This window comes from Nicotiana attenuata, chromosome 1, assembly GCF_001879085.1.
Source record: "Nicotiana attenuata strain UT chromosome 1, NIATTr2, whole genome shotgun sequence".
Lineage (NCBI taxonomy): Eukaryota > Viridiplantae > Streptophyta > Magnoliopsida > Solanales > Solanaceae > Nicotiana > Nicotiana attenuata.
Window position 1 is genome coordinate 24,597,687 of NC_031989.1, and position 13,284 is coordinate 24,610,970.

Genomic DNA, 13,284 nt, shown 5'->3' on the forward strand with positions numbered 1-13,284 from the left:
AGAAGAGAAGAAGAATAACAGAAGAAGACAGAAAACAGAGCATGAAGAAGAAGAACAGAAGAACTGAAGAAGAAGACTAGAAGAAGAAGAAGAAACTTACCTGTTTTGGAGCAGCAGTGGTCTGTCGCAGTGTCGTTGGAGTTCGCTGGGCTGGAGAAGAAGACCAGCGTATGTTTTGGTAACAGATGCCTTTGGAGCGTATGTTTATTTGCCCAAATTTTTAAAAGAAGCCCTAGCTTCAGCCTTCTGCTCGCTTAAGCGAGCTTTTTATCGCTTTTCTTAAAGCGTCGCTTCTCGCTTAAGCGAGAAAAGCGTGCGCTTTTCTAATGTGAGTCGTGCGCCTCGCCTCGCTTCATCGCTTAAAGCGAGAAGCGAGCGCTTTTAATAACCCTGGTATCAGGGTTGCAGGATAGGGGCTTCTAGAATTTTTCGTACTTCTGTCCCGGCGCTGGGGGGGGGGGGGGGGGTTTGATAGGGTTCTCCATAGATGATCTGTGTATTGTATTGTGCCCCCCTTATGGGGGTTACTGGTCGATATATTTGCATGCCATTTTATTTATGGTTTATGTTTAGATAATTATTTATGTGATTTCTGCTGGAGTTACTAATGCTTTTTTGCTTTTTATTTTTTGTTTTTGTTTTCCTTTTCCTTTTCCTGAGCCGAGGGTCGATTGGAAACAGCCTCTCTGCCCTTTCGGGTAGGGGTAAGGCCTGTGTTCGTATTACCCTCCCCAGACCCCACCTTGTGGGACTATACTGGGTAGTTGTTGTTGTTGTTGTTGTTGATAATCACACTTTGCAGATCATCAGGATGTTAATTATTATCCTAATAGATTTGATCATTTTATTTTTATTTTGAGAGAAAGTCAAATCAAAAGATGCGAAAGTACACTACACACCAGTGGGGAACTTTCCACTAGACGAGTAATCTGAATCCTTCTGCTTTTTCACTTTTCAGGGGATGGGGTAGGAAAAAACTCATTTTTTTTATTTTATCAAAGAAACATACCTGGTGCTAACCATTCTTTTGTAGAGTTGCTAGCTAATGGCGCTAGCCACAATATGTTCCGCAAATTCATCGAATCATCATAAGAGACATTAGATCCTGTGAACAATAAAAATCTAAATAGAATGAGAATAAAGAGCATCATTGTTGTATTTTTGAAAATCTCATTATGCAAAAACTTCGGAGGGTTAGAAACAATGATGGATCAAAAACTGCAAATAGTAAATAAAGTTGGAGAAAATTCAATTCAGAACATTCAGTTGATCTCTGAGGAAGTGGTCAAAGCTGCAGACTAACCTATTTGGCAGTAGCCCATGTTGTAAGGGAAGATTTCCTTATCATATGCTGGATACTCCTTAGCATGGAACCTGGAAAAGTTTTGCAGTGTGAACATCATGAGCATCTCACACAAACAAGAAAAGAAACCAGATATAGAAACAAATAAAAAGGAAAAAAAAAAACTTAGTTCGTATGGAAAAAGCAGCATTCAAGAAATTCCAGTCAACAAAACACAGAAGAAAAAAGAACAACTGTATCCATGGGTATGAGTGGTTGGATGACGGTTAGAACTAAAATGAGTACGTGTTAAAACATTTCCACTGATTTCGTGTTTCGGATTACAAGATTAAAGGAATTTAGATTCCCTTACCTTCTCTTACTCCCTACTAAGCTAACAAACAAAGGTTCCCCATGTCATATTTAATTAAACATAGAGAATCGATAAATACTCTTAGGTTCAAGGATTCAAATACTTCCTCCTTCCCTTATGATAAATAGGTTTCCTCGAAAACGGAGAAGAGCAATTAACTTACTGATAACTATATAAGCACTTTCTTTCGTATTGTAAATCATCAAAAATTACACTCATTAATGGCATAGTCTAGTGTATGAAGGTTCTCCATAGAGCCAAAATTAGAGAAGCTGCTAAAAATAAGTGAAGCCCCTCCATCCCCCAAATTACTTAGTCCAACTCCTAAAGCAATCTGGAGAATGAATTGAAAATTCTACTTTTACAACTAAAAGCCTAACAGATTCCCATCTTACAATCTGGATCTCAATTAAGTAGAAGTTATAATGATGCATGAATGAATACCACTCATGGCTCTTTGCCCTTTATCTAAAACCTAGCGCAGTTCTCCTGCTAGAATATCAGTGCACTCATATTGCTACCACAACAGCAAACACCATAAAGCAACCCAAATCATAAACCAAGAAACCCTTCATTCATCACCTAGTCCTTCGTGGACATCAGAGATTGCGGAGAGCAGCAAAAGCTCCATTTCCTCTGAAAGTATGCAAACGAAGATCAACTGCATAACATACTCTTTTTTGAAAAAGGATCAACTGCATAACATACTTAAGTTAAACAAAGAAGAAATCCATTTAATAAAGTACCACATACTCTCTCATGGATACTGATCAACAGGCTTCACTTTAATAAAGAATTTTATCCATCTTATTACATTATTAGCTTACTGAAAAACACAATGGCTAGATGATAGCCTTACCTACTGCATTTACTCATTCCTACAACTGGAAAGGAAAATTAATATGTTACAAATGATGTTTTATGTCAAGCATGCAAGTATCAAATGACATGGAAGATCTACATTCGAACTATAGGCCATAGCAAAAGCAGTATAATACAGTTTCGAGTCTTGAACAGGTAGTCATTTCAAGTTGAATCAGATGTGTTATGCCTATTCTCCTTAGAATCATACTGCAAGTAACACAAGTTAAATATATTCAAGAAAATACGACAAATTTGGTTGAATTTACAATATGACGCAACAACCACAGATACTCGATCATATTGCCTTTTTTATCTTGCTTTTAGCAGCTAGATTTGAGTTCTACTAAATCTGATGTTCATTATCTCCCTGCTGCTTATAAGATGGATTGAAGAGTTCAGGGCTTCAGGCTATAGAGATGCAATCACGAATCAAGTTAGACGAGCATCCATCATATTCTTCAATAGGTTAATGGGCATCTTGTCCAGTTTTCTCTAATCCTAGTTCACTTCATTATTTACCAGCAGAAGAAGTAAAAGAAACATTTAAAGAAAGAACATCCTTCCATATATCCGATTAGCTAATCAATTAAGTGCAAAACAACTTTTATTTGCAAGGCCGTTTACAATTGAAGAGTTCTTAGGGTCTGCCTTTTGTGGAACACTCACAACAGAAGCATCATTTGTCTCATGGTGTGCACGAGACAGTAAGGGTTCATGTCAACTTACAAAATCCCAAGCCTTCCAGACTCTCTGGCAAGAAAGACATGACCATGAAAGAAGTCAAATCGCGACAATGATGTATTTAGCCCTACACTGGGTCCCCGAGCAACAACCATTTCAAACAAAAACTCAAGGTATGAATTTATCTCCTACAAAACAACAATTAAATTCAACATCAAACAAAAACCAAGAAATCCTCATTTCAAGAGGATCTAGAAGTTTTTAATGCTGACCTCATTAATGAAAACTCTCCCATAAGGAGTTCTAGTAAGTTCACATCGGTCTTCCTTTGATCCTTCAATGTCTGGAACCTGCACATCGAAGAGGAATGCACTTACTGTCAAAAGAGCAGACTAAGACAAATGAAGGGGAGGAGTGCACTTTTATACATTGCTATACAGACCATATTAGTACGGGATATCTTAAAGTTTTCAGATTCACACGAGCTGAATTTGTCTCTGTTTTTGCCTCTAAAATTCGTTCATAGCACAAGTTAGGGTGAGATATTTTGGGTACTGCATTTAATAATATTGTACAAAGAGTGCACCAATTAAAATTCCAGCTATATAGTAATATGTGAATGGTGGCCAACGCTATTTGTCAAGAAATTGCATGAGGCATTACAAAAGCCCAAAAATGTACATATCCTTTGTTTTTACCGTTTGTGGTTTACAAACTCTACTGACACAAGCCTAAGCTTTCATGACAAAAGAAGATAAAGTTAGAACTATTTGTTGCATTCTTATTTTTTTTAAATAAGGATTTGTTTTGCAATTTTAATTATGATAGGTATTAAAAATGAGTTTGTGTTAACAGAACAGTGTTGCCTGAGCAAATAATGCAACAACCTTAAAAGCTTTTCCTCCAAATCAGGTTCTGAAGATTTGCACTTCTCCGTTATTTGTAACTCCTATCAGTATGAGCTATCTTAAAAGCTTTTAGATTGTCACGAGCAAATAGTGTCTCTCTTTTCCCCTCTGAACTTTGTTCCTAACAAAAGTTATAGGCTTTGACTATTGCATTTTAATAATATTGTACAAAGAGTGCACAAATTACAATTCCAGCTATATCAATAAGTGAATGGTGATCGACTCTAATAAGAGGGACCCCACATACCTCTACTTTTGCCACCTTGAAGAAAGTCATACACTCTTTGCACTCTTTTTGTAATCAAATCAATTCCCATTTCCCAAATTTGTTAGACTCTAGTTCCTTACCAGCTCTGCGCTGCCATGCTAATATTTAAGAAACCCATAGTCTTCCCATGCCGTGCCCTTCCGCCCATTGTCATCCCCACATCTACTTTTGAATTTTTGCAGTTATCCATTGTTTTACTCGAATCAGGTTTTCTGAATATTCTCACTTCCAATTATTTGCATCTTATTTTCAACTTTATCCGTTGCATTATGGAAATCTCGATAAAGAGGAACAATATCATTGCACTGTATAAAATTAGCTGATATAATTGGCTTTTTCCCTTTGTGAGAAAATGAATAACAAATGCCTTATTATTTCGACGAGCTAGGCAGGAAATCATATAGTATCCTGACTGTAAACAAATTTACCAAATTCCGGTACTTCAAACATAATTACAGGTAACTCTCTATAGTGAGCTATGCATAGTTAGTCAGAAAAATATGGTAAGTAACACGTGGTAACTAGCTAAGATACAACCATAACGTAAATAATGATTGATTAAACTACTAATGTAGATAAGTAAAATCCGTTACATAACAGATTGTCAAAATGGAGACTGGAGAGACATGAAGAACTCACAGGGATGACCGCTGGATCAAGAGTCCAATGAATAGAACTAGGATCACCGCCAGAGTCAACGGCGAGGCGAGCCAGCTCCATCACCGGCGCCGGAGGCCACCAAATAAGCTCATTCTCTTCGATTACACTCCTTCGATTACTCAATTTAGAACTCAACGAGCGTCTATTTGGAGTCTGAGAAATCGGAGAGAAAGGGACGAGGAATTTGAGGCAAGAGCGGAGCTGGCGGGCCTCTTGAGAATTTACAGCTGAGGCTTGTTGAGGTGGGCCCAACAGAGCGAGCAAATCGGCGACTGAGGCCTTGGGTACGGCGGATTCCGGCGGCGAGGCAGAGGAACGGAGCTTGAGCTTGCGGAAAGAGTAAGGAGGAGTGAATGTAACAGTGGAAGTGGCAGTATATGAAGCGGCGAAAGAGAGGGAGAAGACGAAGGCGAATTTGTAAGAGAACAATGGCTGATTCATCTTTCTCCTCCCACGAAAATTGGAGTCAACCTAAAAATGGGCTTTGAATTACGCATTAACTTATAAATGCATTTGTAAATGCGACTTATATAAATACAACCTATAATTCCTAATGCGAGTAACTTGTAGAATGTGTTTCCTCTTTCTTTTTTTTTTTTTTTTTTATAATTTAAATTGCATGCTTCGAGTTTTTTCCATACTCAGATTCCCCTTTTGGACTTCCTTATTTGCTACATATAAATTTTCTCTTTAAAATTTAAATCTTCCTTTATAATTCTCCGATAAAGTTAACTTATAAGGAAAAAAAAGGTTTAGAGATATTAATTTTTTTAAGCTGACTATTTTTGTACTGGGTATCATTCTATTACAATTTAGAATTATCCTTCTTTGTTCAGGAGACCTTAATATATGTGTGACAATTCATTAGAATTGCTATATATACCACGAACCCACAGCACGAGCACAGTATTGCGATGGAATTTGCTATTCACTCCTCAAGCCAATTAAAAAAGAATAACAACGAACCCTGTAAAATCTCACGCGTAGGGACTAGAAAGTATAATATGTAAACAGTGAAACCAATTAGAAAAGAATATAGAAGGTAATTGATTTTTTTAGTGGAGGCGCTCAAACTTGCTGCTTGCCAGTTTCTCTAGCTCTGCTAGCTTTACCATTTAGAAAACATAAGGCCCGTAAACTGAATATACTGTACATTTAACGAGTTCATGCTCGTTTTGAGATATGATTCATTCTTCCTTTTTCTTGAATTGGTCTGGTCTTCCTGGCTTCTTTAACCGAGACATTACTTTCTCATGTTGTGTGTATAGGTCCAAATTTGGACGACCACGACCACTACTGAGTACGGCGAGGAACGAGGTCCTTACGATGTAGCGTCCTTTGGTCGTTATCAAGGGTGACGATCGACAGTGGTTAGCGAACGCACGATGTTTGCAGTAGTGTAAGCGTAGTAGGAGACAGTAGGAATATGCTTTTCGAATATTTTTATGTTATAACCTTTAGGGTTTAAAAGGGGATTGTCCCTTATAAATAGAGGGAAAACACTTTGTAAAGAGGGAGGAGAAAGTGGATACAAAAAAGACAACTTTGCTTACTGAATACAGATCTGAAATCCATACATCATCTTTTATCTTGGCCAATCGCATTCATTACAATATTTTTCTACATTTGAAGTTATAAATTTATGAGTAATCATTTGGTTCCGACATACTAGGAAGCATCATTCACCTTGTTCTTCTCTTACATCATTTAATCTAGATTTTATTATACCTGGCTGAGATTTACCTATTCATCTTCATTAATTGATTTAATCAAAAAGGTTTCAATATCTTTTGGTCAAACAATTTGGCGTCTTCTATGGGGATTTCTTTAGCCAAGATCTTAGTTTCATCTAGATCATAAAGAGGGATAGTCACCTCTTCCTAGCTTTGCATAAACCAACAATGGCGGGAAAGGGAGATGCAAGGTTAAAAGCAATAGCAGGTGTCTCAACCAACATCCTGGACTCCATCAATGAAGACGGTAGGGAGGATAACGAAAACATGACACCGAGCACTACACCTAGGGGAGACACCTCACCTCCCCCGCATGGAAGCATGACTGCTTCATGCGAGAAGGAAGCCTCCACATCTGCAACAGGAGAAGCACCACCGGCCGTGCAAAGACTATTAGAAGAGTGGCTGACAAACACTCTGAACAACATATTTGATAAACCCGTTCAAAGGGATATTAGAGGCACTACACACTCAGATGCCGCAGTAATTACCAGCGAACTAGATACCCCACGCACAGGTAACACTCATAATGTTATTGATGCAAGTAATGACGCACTCGCAGCCATCCTAATGAAAATGGAGGAAATGGAAAATGAGAACAAGGCGCTCCGTGATCAGATGAAGGAGCATCAGGAAAGGGTTGATAAAATACCACGCACTTCGAAGCTGTTACCAAAACGGGACGTTGGTCGATTTATCGAGCAACCATACAATGAAGAGGCAGCCCCACACGCCATTCCAAAAACCTTCAAAATGCCACCGTACCTGAAGATATACGATGTTACTACAGACCCGGAAGATCACATCATCCACTACGTCACAGCCGTAAAAGGCAACGATATGTCGAAAGAACAAGTACCATCGGTGACGCTGAAAAAGTTCGGCGAAACCCTGACAGGGGGAGCTCTGACTTGGTACTCGCAATTACCAGCAAGGTCAATATCAACATTCGAAGAAATGGCACACAAGTTTGTCACCGCCCATGCAGGAGCCAAAAAGGCAGAAGCTAGAGTAAACGACATCTTTGCCGTTAGGCAGATGCACGGCGAGGGACTCAGGGACTTCTTAGCTCGATTCAAAAGGTTGAGAATGAGCTTTCCAAATGTGTCAGGGGGGATGGCGGTAGCAGCCTTCCAGAACGGACTAAATAGGAACGGGTTGAGAGCGACCAGAAAATTATAAATGAGGCTCATGAAATACCCTCCAACCACTTGGGAAGAAATCCACAACGCCTACTGCGCCGAAGTAAGAGCCGACGAGGACGACCTCAACGGTCCGATCCAACGGTTGACGTCAGTTCAAATTGAAGCAAGGAGAGATCGTCGCAACGACGGTCGAAGAGATCAATCGGGACCCCGTTTCGGCCGAGAAAGGCACCAGCCCTACATCAGGACATCTATCCCACCCCCTCCGCGGCACACAGATGCTCCTTCTCGACATGCAGCGCCACATCGGCATGAAAAAGGTATGCCTCCACTCCTATCTGCTCACAATTTTTGTGTCTCTCCTTCAGAAATAGTGTACGCATTGGAGAAACTTGGTACCAAGGTACAATGGCCGCAAAAGATGAAGTCCGACCCAAGCACTCGGAAATCGAACGCTCTCTACGAATTCCACCAGGAAAGGGGTCACAAAACCGAAGATTGCATAGGACTGCGGCAGGAGGTAGTGAGAATGCTAAATCAGGGACACCTGAAAGAATTGTTGAGCGATCGAGGACGGGCTAACTTTGCCCCCGGACGTGAACAACCCCAGGGACCTCCAAAACCGCCTTCTCCCGCTCGCACTATACAGATGATCATCGGCGGGGGAGACGACATAGCAATCAATCATGTAAAGTTCACCACCACACATAAACTCAAATGGTCGATCACTCATGAAGGGTATGATGACCTCGAAGATAGTATCGTCTTCGATAAGTCGGGTACCGACAGTTTGTCTTTCCCTACGATGCTCTTGTTATCACTTTACGTATTGCAGATACTGATGTAAAAAGAATAATGGTAGATGACGGGAGCGGCGCGTGTATTATCCATCCGCGAGTCCTCATACAGATGAGACTTGAAGATAAAATAATACAGCGTTGTGTAACACTAACAGGTTTTAATAATGCAGTCGAGCGGATTTCTAGAGAAATAATGCTACCCGTCCTAGCCGGAGGAGTCACCCTGGAAACGACGTTTCACGTCATGGACCAAGATACAGCCTACAACGCTATCATAGGGCGCCCGTGGATACACGCCATGCGAGCAGTCCCGTCCACTCTCTATCAAGTAATCAAGACACCCCATGGCTAAGCCATCGCCACGAAAGAGTTCGACATCATTCGAACCACAACGGGTTAAATTTTTGACATTAAGTCGAAATAACACCCCATGGCTAAGGTCATCGCCACGAAAGAGTTCGACATCATTCGGACCACGACGGGTTAACATTTTGACATTAAGTCGAAATAACACCCCATGGCTAAGGCCATCGCCACAAAAGAGTTCGACGTCATTTGAACCACGACGGGTTAACTTTTCAACATTAAGTCGAAATAACACCCCATGGCTAAGGCCATAGCCACGAAAGAGTTCGACATCATTCGAACCATGACAGGTTAACATTTCGACATTAAAGTAGAAATGACACCCCACGGCTAAGGTAGTAACCAAAGGAAAAAGCTCTACATAAGTGCAATATCGCTCGAAACGTAATAGGTAACAGTTCGACAACTCGAGATAAGTACGACTACGACAAAAGACGTCGCCAAATAAACAAACACGGCAAGAAAACAATTCAGAGGTACACAATAAAAAGTAATTGCTCCATTACAGCTGTTATATTACAAAAGCTTTTTTACAAAGGGCTCAAGAACGCCCTCACAAAAATGGCGAAGCAAAAGTAAATACAACCGAATACTACGCCACATCATTCCTTGTGGCATACACCTCCTCGTACCAAGAATCGGAGGCAAGTTTGTCCCCGCATCATCAGAATTAATATCATCCCCGCTAAGTGTGATGGGATCATACCCGCATGCCTCACGAGCCGCACGGGCCTTGGCACGCACATCCTGAAGCTCTGCCTCGGACGCCCTCCCATCGTCATAAAGAGCCTTATACACATCGAATCGGGCTTCAGCATGAATCCACAGCTCATACAAATGGCGAGGCACGACAGGATTAGCCGAAGCATGGGATGTAGAGGGCTGCGACTGACGTCGCACGTCCTACGTCTTCGAAGAAGCCACTTGTTCATTTAACGCAGACAATTCTGCCTCCAAATCTTGAATACGTCCCTCAAGTCCCGCTACCTTAAGCGCAGACGCCTCCACCTCCTTGTACCGCTCCACTCTACAAACACGGAGGGCGTCTTCTAAAGTCGCTGCCTCAGACACGGCAGTTGCCCTATCCCTTTCGGCGTGGGCCAATCCATCAGCATTTGCGCTCAATTCACTCTTAAGTTCAACGACCTCCGCCGCCTTCGTGTCCAGTTCGGCAGTTAAACTGGCCACCTTTGCATGGAGGTCGGCATTTTCGGCCATCACTCCCTTGTTTAGCTCAAGCTCATCTTCCCTGACCTTAAGGGCCGCCTCAAGCTCACTACAACGGGCAATGGCCTTCATAAGGTCCTCATCTCGCTCTTTCAATTCTTCGACCTTACGCGCCAATTGATCCTCCCTCTGCTTAAGCCCATCGCGGAACAGCTGAAAGTCGCGATCCTGAGTGAAGATGTCGGCCATCGCACGATGCTTGGTGCGGTATTCTTGATACTTAGAGGACATCTTCCCATAGACGGCCGTCCTCCTCCTTTCCTGACGCTCACGCTCGATCTCCATGATGAGGGACTAACATGAAAAACAAAGTTAAAACAAAATGATGGGCCAAGAATAGTAAAACAGATCCAACGACGAAAAGAAAAGAGAGGCATTGACCCGTAGAGCCATGACGGAAACGCTCCATGATAACTCTGCATCACTCATCGCTCTAAGTGCCTCGCTCTCAGGAGCAGCACATAAAGGGGCAAAAACGGACGCCACCCGATCACAGTTCGACAGCAAGTCGTAGTCCCCAGGGACGACTATGTGTCGATCAGAATCCTCCGTTCTAACCTCTACGCGTGTGTGACGCTCCAAAAATTCTCGAACATCCCCTGGGTCGACGTCCAAACCCGAGTCGTCGCCTTCGGCGCGTAAGCGGCCTCCGACAGTAGATGATGCGCCACCCTCAGCGGAGCGCACAGACCCCCATCCTTGGTATACTCCTTCTGTCCGGGGAGACCTCCCCGCCAAGATGGCGTCCACCATAAACGCGGGCACAGGTGCCATCTCCGACACACCCGTCCTACTCTTACCAGTATCAACGGCCACCTCTTTCCCGACCTCTACCCTCCTGTTTTTTCTCAACGGAGGTTCGTCCCTATTAGAGGACTCATCTACGAGGTGATAGACCGGTAAAGAGGAGATCTCTTCCCTCACAACCATATCCCGAGAGGAGTCTCTCACCTGTACCGGCTGAGCGCGACCCTCTCGGACGGACTCCTCCAAAGTAAATTGCATTCCCGCCGAGGCGATGGCCTGGAGAAATGCAGGGACTGGGGCCCTCCGCCTAGAAGCTCCACGACCTGTCATCACAAGGAGTCGTATAAATAGATAATGGCAAATAGCCGTATAGCGGTATAGAGGAAAACACTTACAGAATGAGACCTTCGGCCCAAAACGTTTCACAAAAGCGGGCCAGTCTCGAGTCTCCACTGCGTGAAGCAGTAAACAGGGCTACCCAGTCCCTTATACCGGCGATGGGACGGGGTGTATGCCCCACAGCTGCAAAACAAAGCCGCAGATAAATACTAAGTTAAAAAAAGAAAGTAAACAAGTTACGACACCTACGATTATCATTCCACCGCTCCGGGAATCCAGCGGGGTCCGACACAACGTGTTTAGTTCTGACAAAGAAATATTTATGCCAAAATTTACGGCTCGCCCGGTCGTCAGTTCCGACCACAAGCTCTTTGGTCCCATGGTGCCTCAAATGTACCATAGTACCCCTGTGAAAACTAGGGGAAAACAAGTGCAAGAGGTGGTGAATGTCAACTTCGCACCCCGCTAACTCCGCGTATTTTGTCAACACCAAAAATATTTTGTGCGTGTACGGAGAAAGCTGCGCCGGGCAAACCTGATAAAATCGATAGAATTCTTCTGCTAACGGGAGAAGGGGGAAGGAATGACCAATCACAAAGGGGTATTCATAAAAAGCACAATACCCCGATCTATGGACCTCCACGAAGTCCCTCCCCGCCGGAACCATCTCGACATGAGGGGGAATGTTGTACTTAGTACGGAGGGCATCTATATGGGCCTGCTCAGTTTCAGATACTACCGGAGCGGGAGTAGGAGCAGGCTCTTTAAGGAAGTCACTTCGAGACATGGGGTGTCTCGGTAGTAACTCATCCACGGTGGGAAAACTGTCCCCTTCCTCCACCGTCATGTCCTCACCACCAGAAGGAAGCGCCATGGATAATGGGGTGGCATCAGAAATCCCCTCACGTGACCGGTGTGTTCTAGGCATATCTATGGCAGAAGATATGTTAATAAAAAAATAAAAAAAACCAAGAACGGCGAACGGAAGAGAGAAAGCAAAGAAATCGCAAGAGCAAAGCTGAAGATATGAGAAGGAATAACCAAAGAAGAAATGGCCAAGAATTTTTGAAAAAACAAACCCTTCACCTATTTATAGGGTTGGGTAGTGCCAGAATCGAAGCGGAAGGCTGCCAATGGCACCAAAACCGAAGCGACAAGCCATCAGTCTCTATCTCGGGAAGACGCGTAATGATGACGCACGTGGAAGTGACATCATTTCCCGATAAGACACACCACCTAGGATATCGTGTAGCGCACTACTCTTCTGTTGTTAGTCAGACCGTCACGATTCGCAAGCCAAATCTCTCTGCAGGTATAAGCTATGTCCGCTTATCAAGGACGCACCGGGCCGCAACCTCGACAAGCGGAGGGACTAACTGTATAGGTCCAAATTTGGACGACCACGACCACTACTGAGTACGGCGAGGAACGAGGTCCTTACGGTGTAGCGTCCTTTGGTCGTTATCAAGGGTGACGATCGACAGTGGTTAGCGAACGCACGACGTCTGCAGTAGTGTAAGCGTAGTAGGAGACAGTAGGAATATGCTTTTCGAATATTCTTTATGTTATACCTTTTTAGGGTTTAAAGGGGGATTGTCCCTTATAAATAGAGGGAAAACACTTTGTAAAGAGGGAGGAGAAAGTGGATACAAAAAAGACAACTTTGCTTACTGAATACAGATCTGAAATCCATACATTATCTTTTATCTTGGCCAATCGCATTCATTACAGTATTTTTCTACATTTGAAGTTATCACATTTATTAGTAATCATTTGGTTCCGACATACTAGGAAGCATCATTCACCTTGTTCTTCTCTTACATCATTTAATCTAGATTTTATTATACTTGGCTGAAATCTACCTCTTCATCTTCATTAATTGATTTAATCA

At 42.7% G+C, this 13,284-nt stretch overlaps 1 protein-coding gene across 3 annotated transcripts in view; it reads right to left on the bottom strand.

Moving 5' to 3' along the window:
- The window catches only part of LOC109219461, a 13,228-nt gene extending 7,679 nt beyond the window's left edge, over positions 1 to 5,549 (bottom strand). For all 3 annotated transcript variants that reach the window (XR_002066951.1, XR_002066954.1, XM_019384005.1), the window contains exons 1-5: positions 5,016 to 5,549; positions 3,473 to 3,550; positions 3,246 to 3,388; positions 1,304 to 1,374; positions 1,010 to 1,105 (exon numbers count right to left, since the gene is read on the bottom strand). Coding sequence is in view for 1 of the 3 variants with exons in the window: in XM_019384005.1 (XP_019239550.1) it covers positions 1,010 to 1,105; positions 1,304 to 1,374; positions 3,246 to 3,388; positions 3,473 to 3,550; positions 5,016 to 5,477 (850 nt within the window). In the remaining 2 variants the exon portion in view is untranslated. The remainder of the gene's footprint in view (positions 1 to 1,009; positions 1,106 to 1,303; positions 1,375 to 3,245; positions 3,389 to 3,472; positions 3,551 to 5,015) is intronic.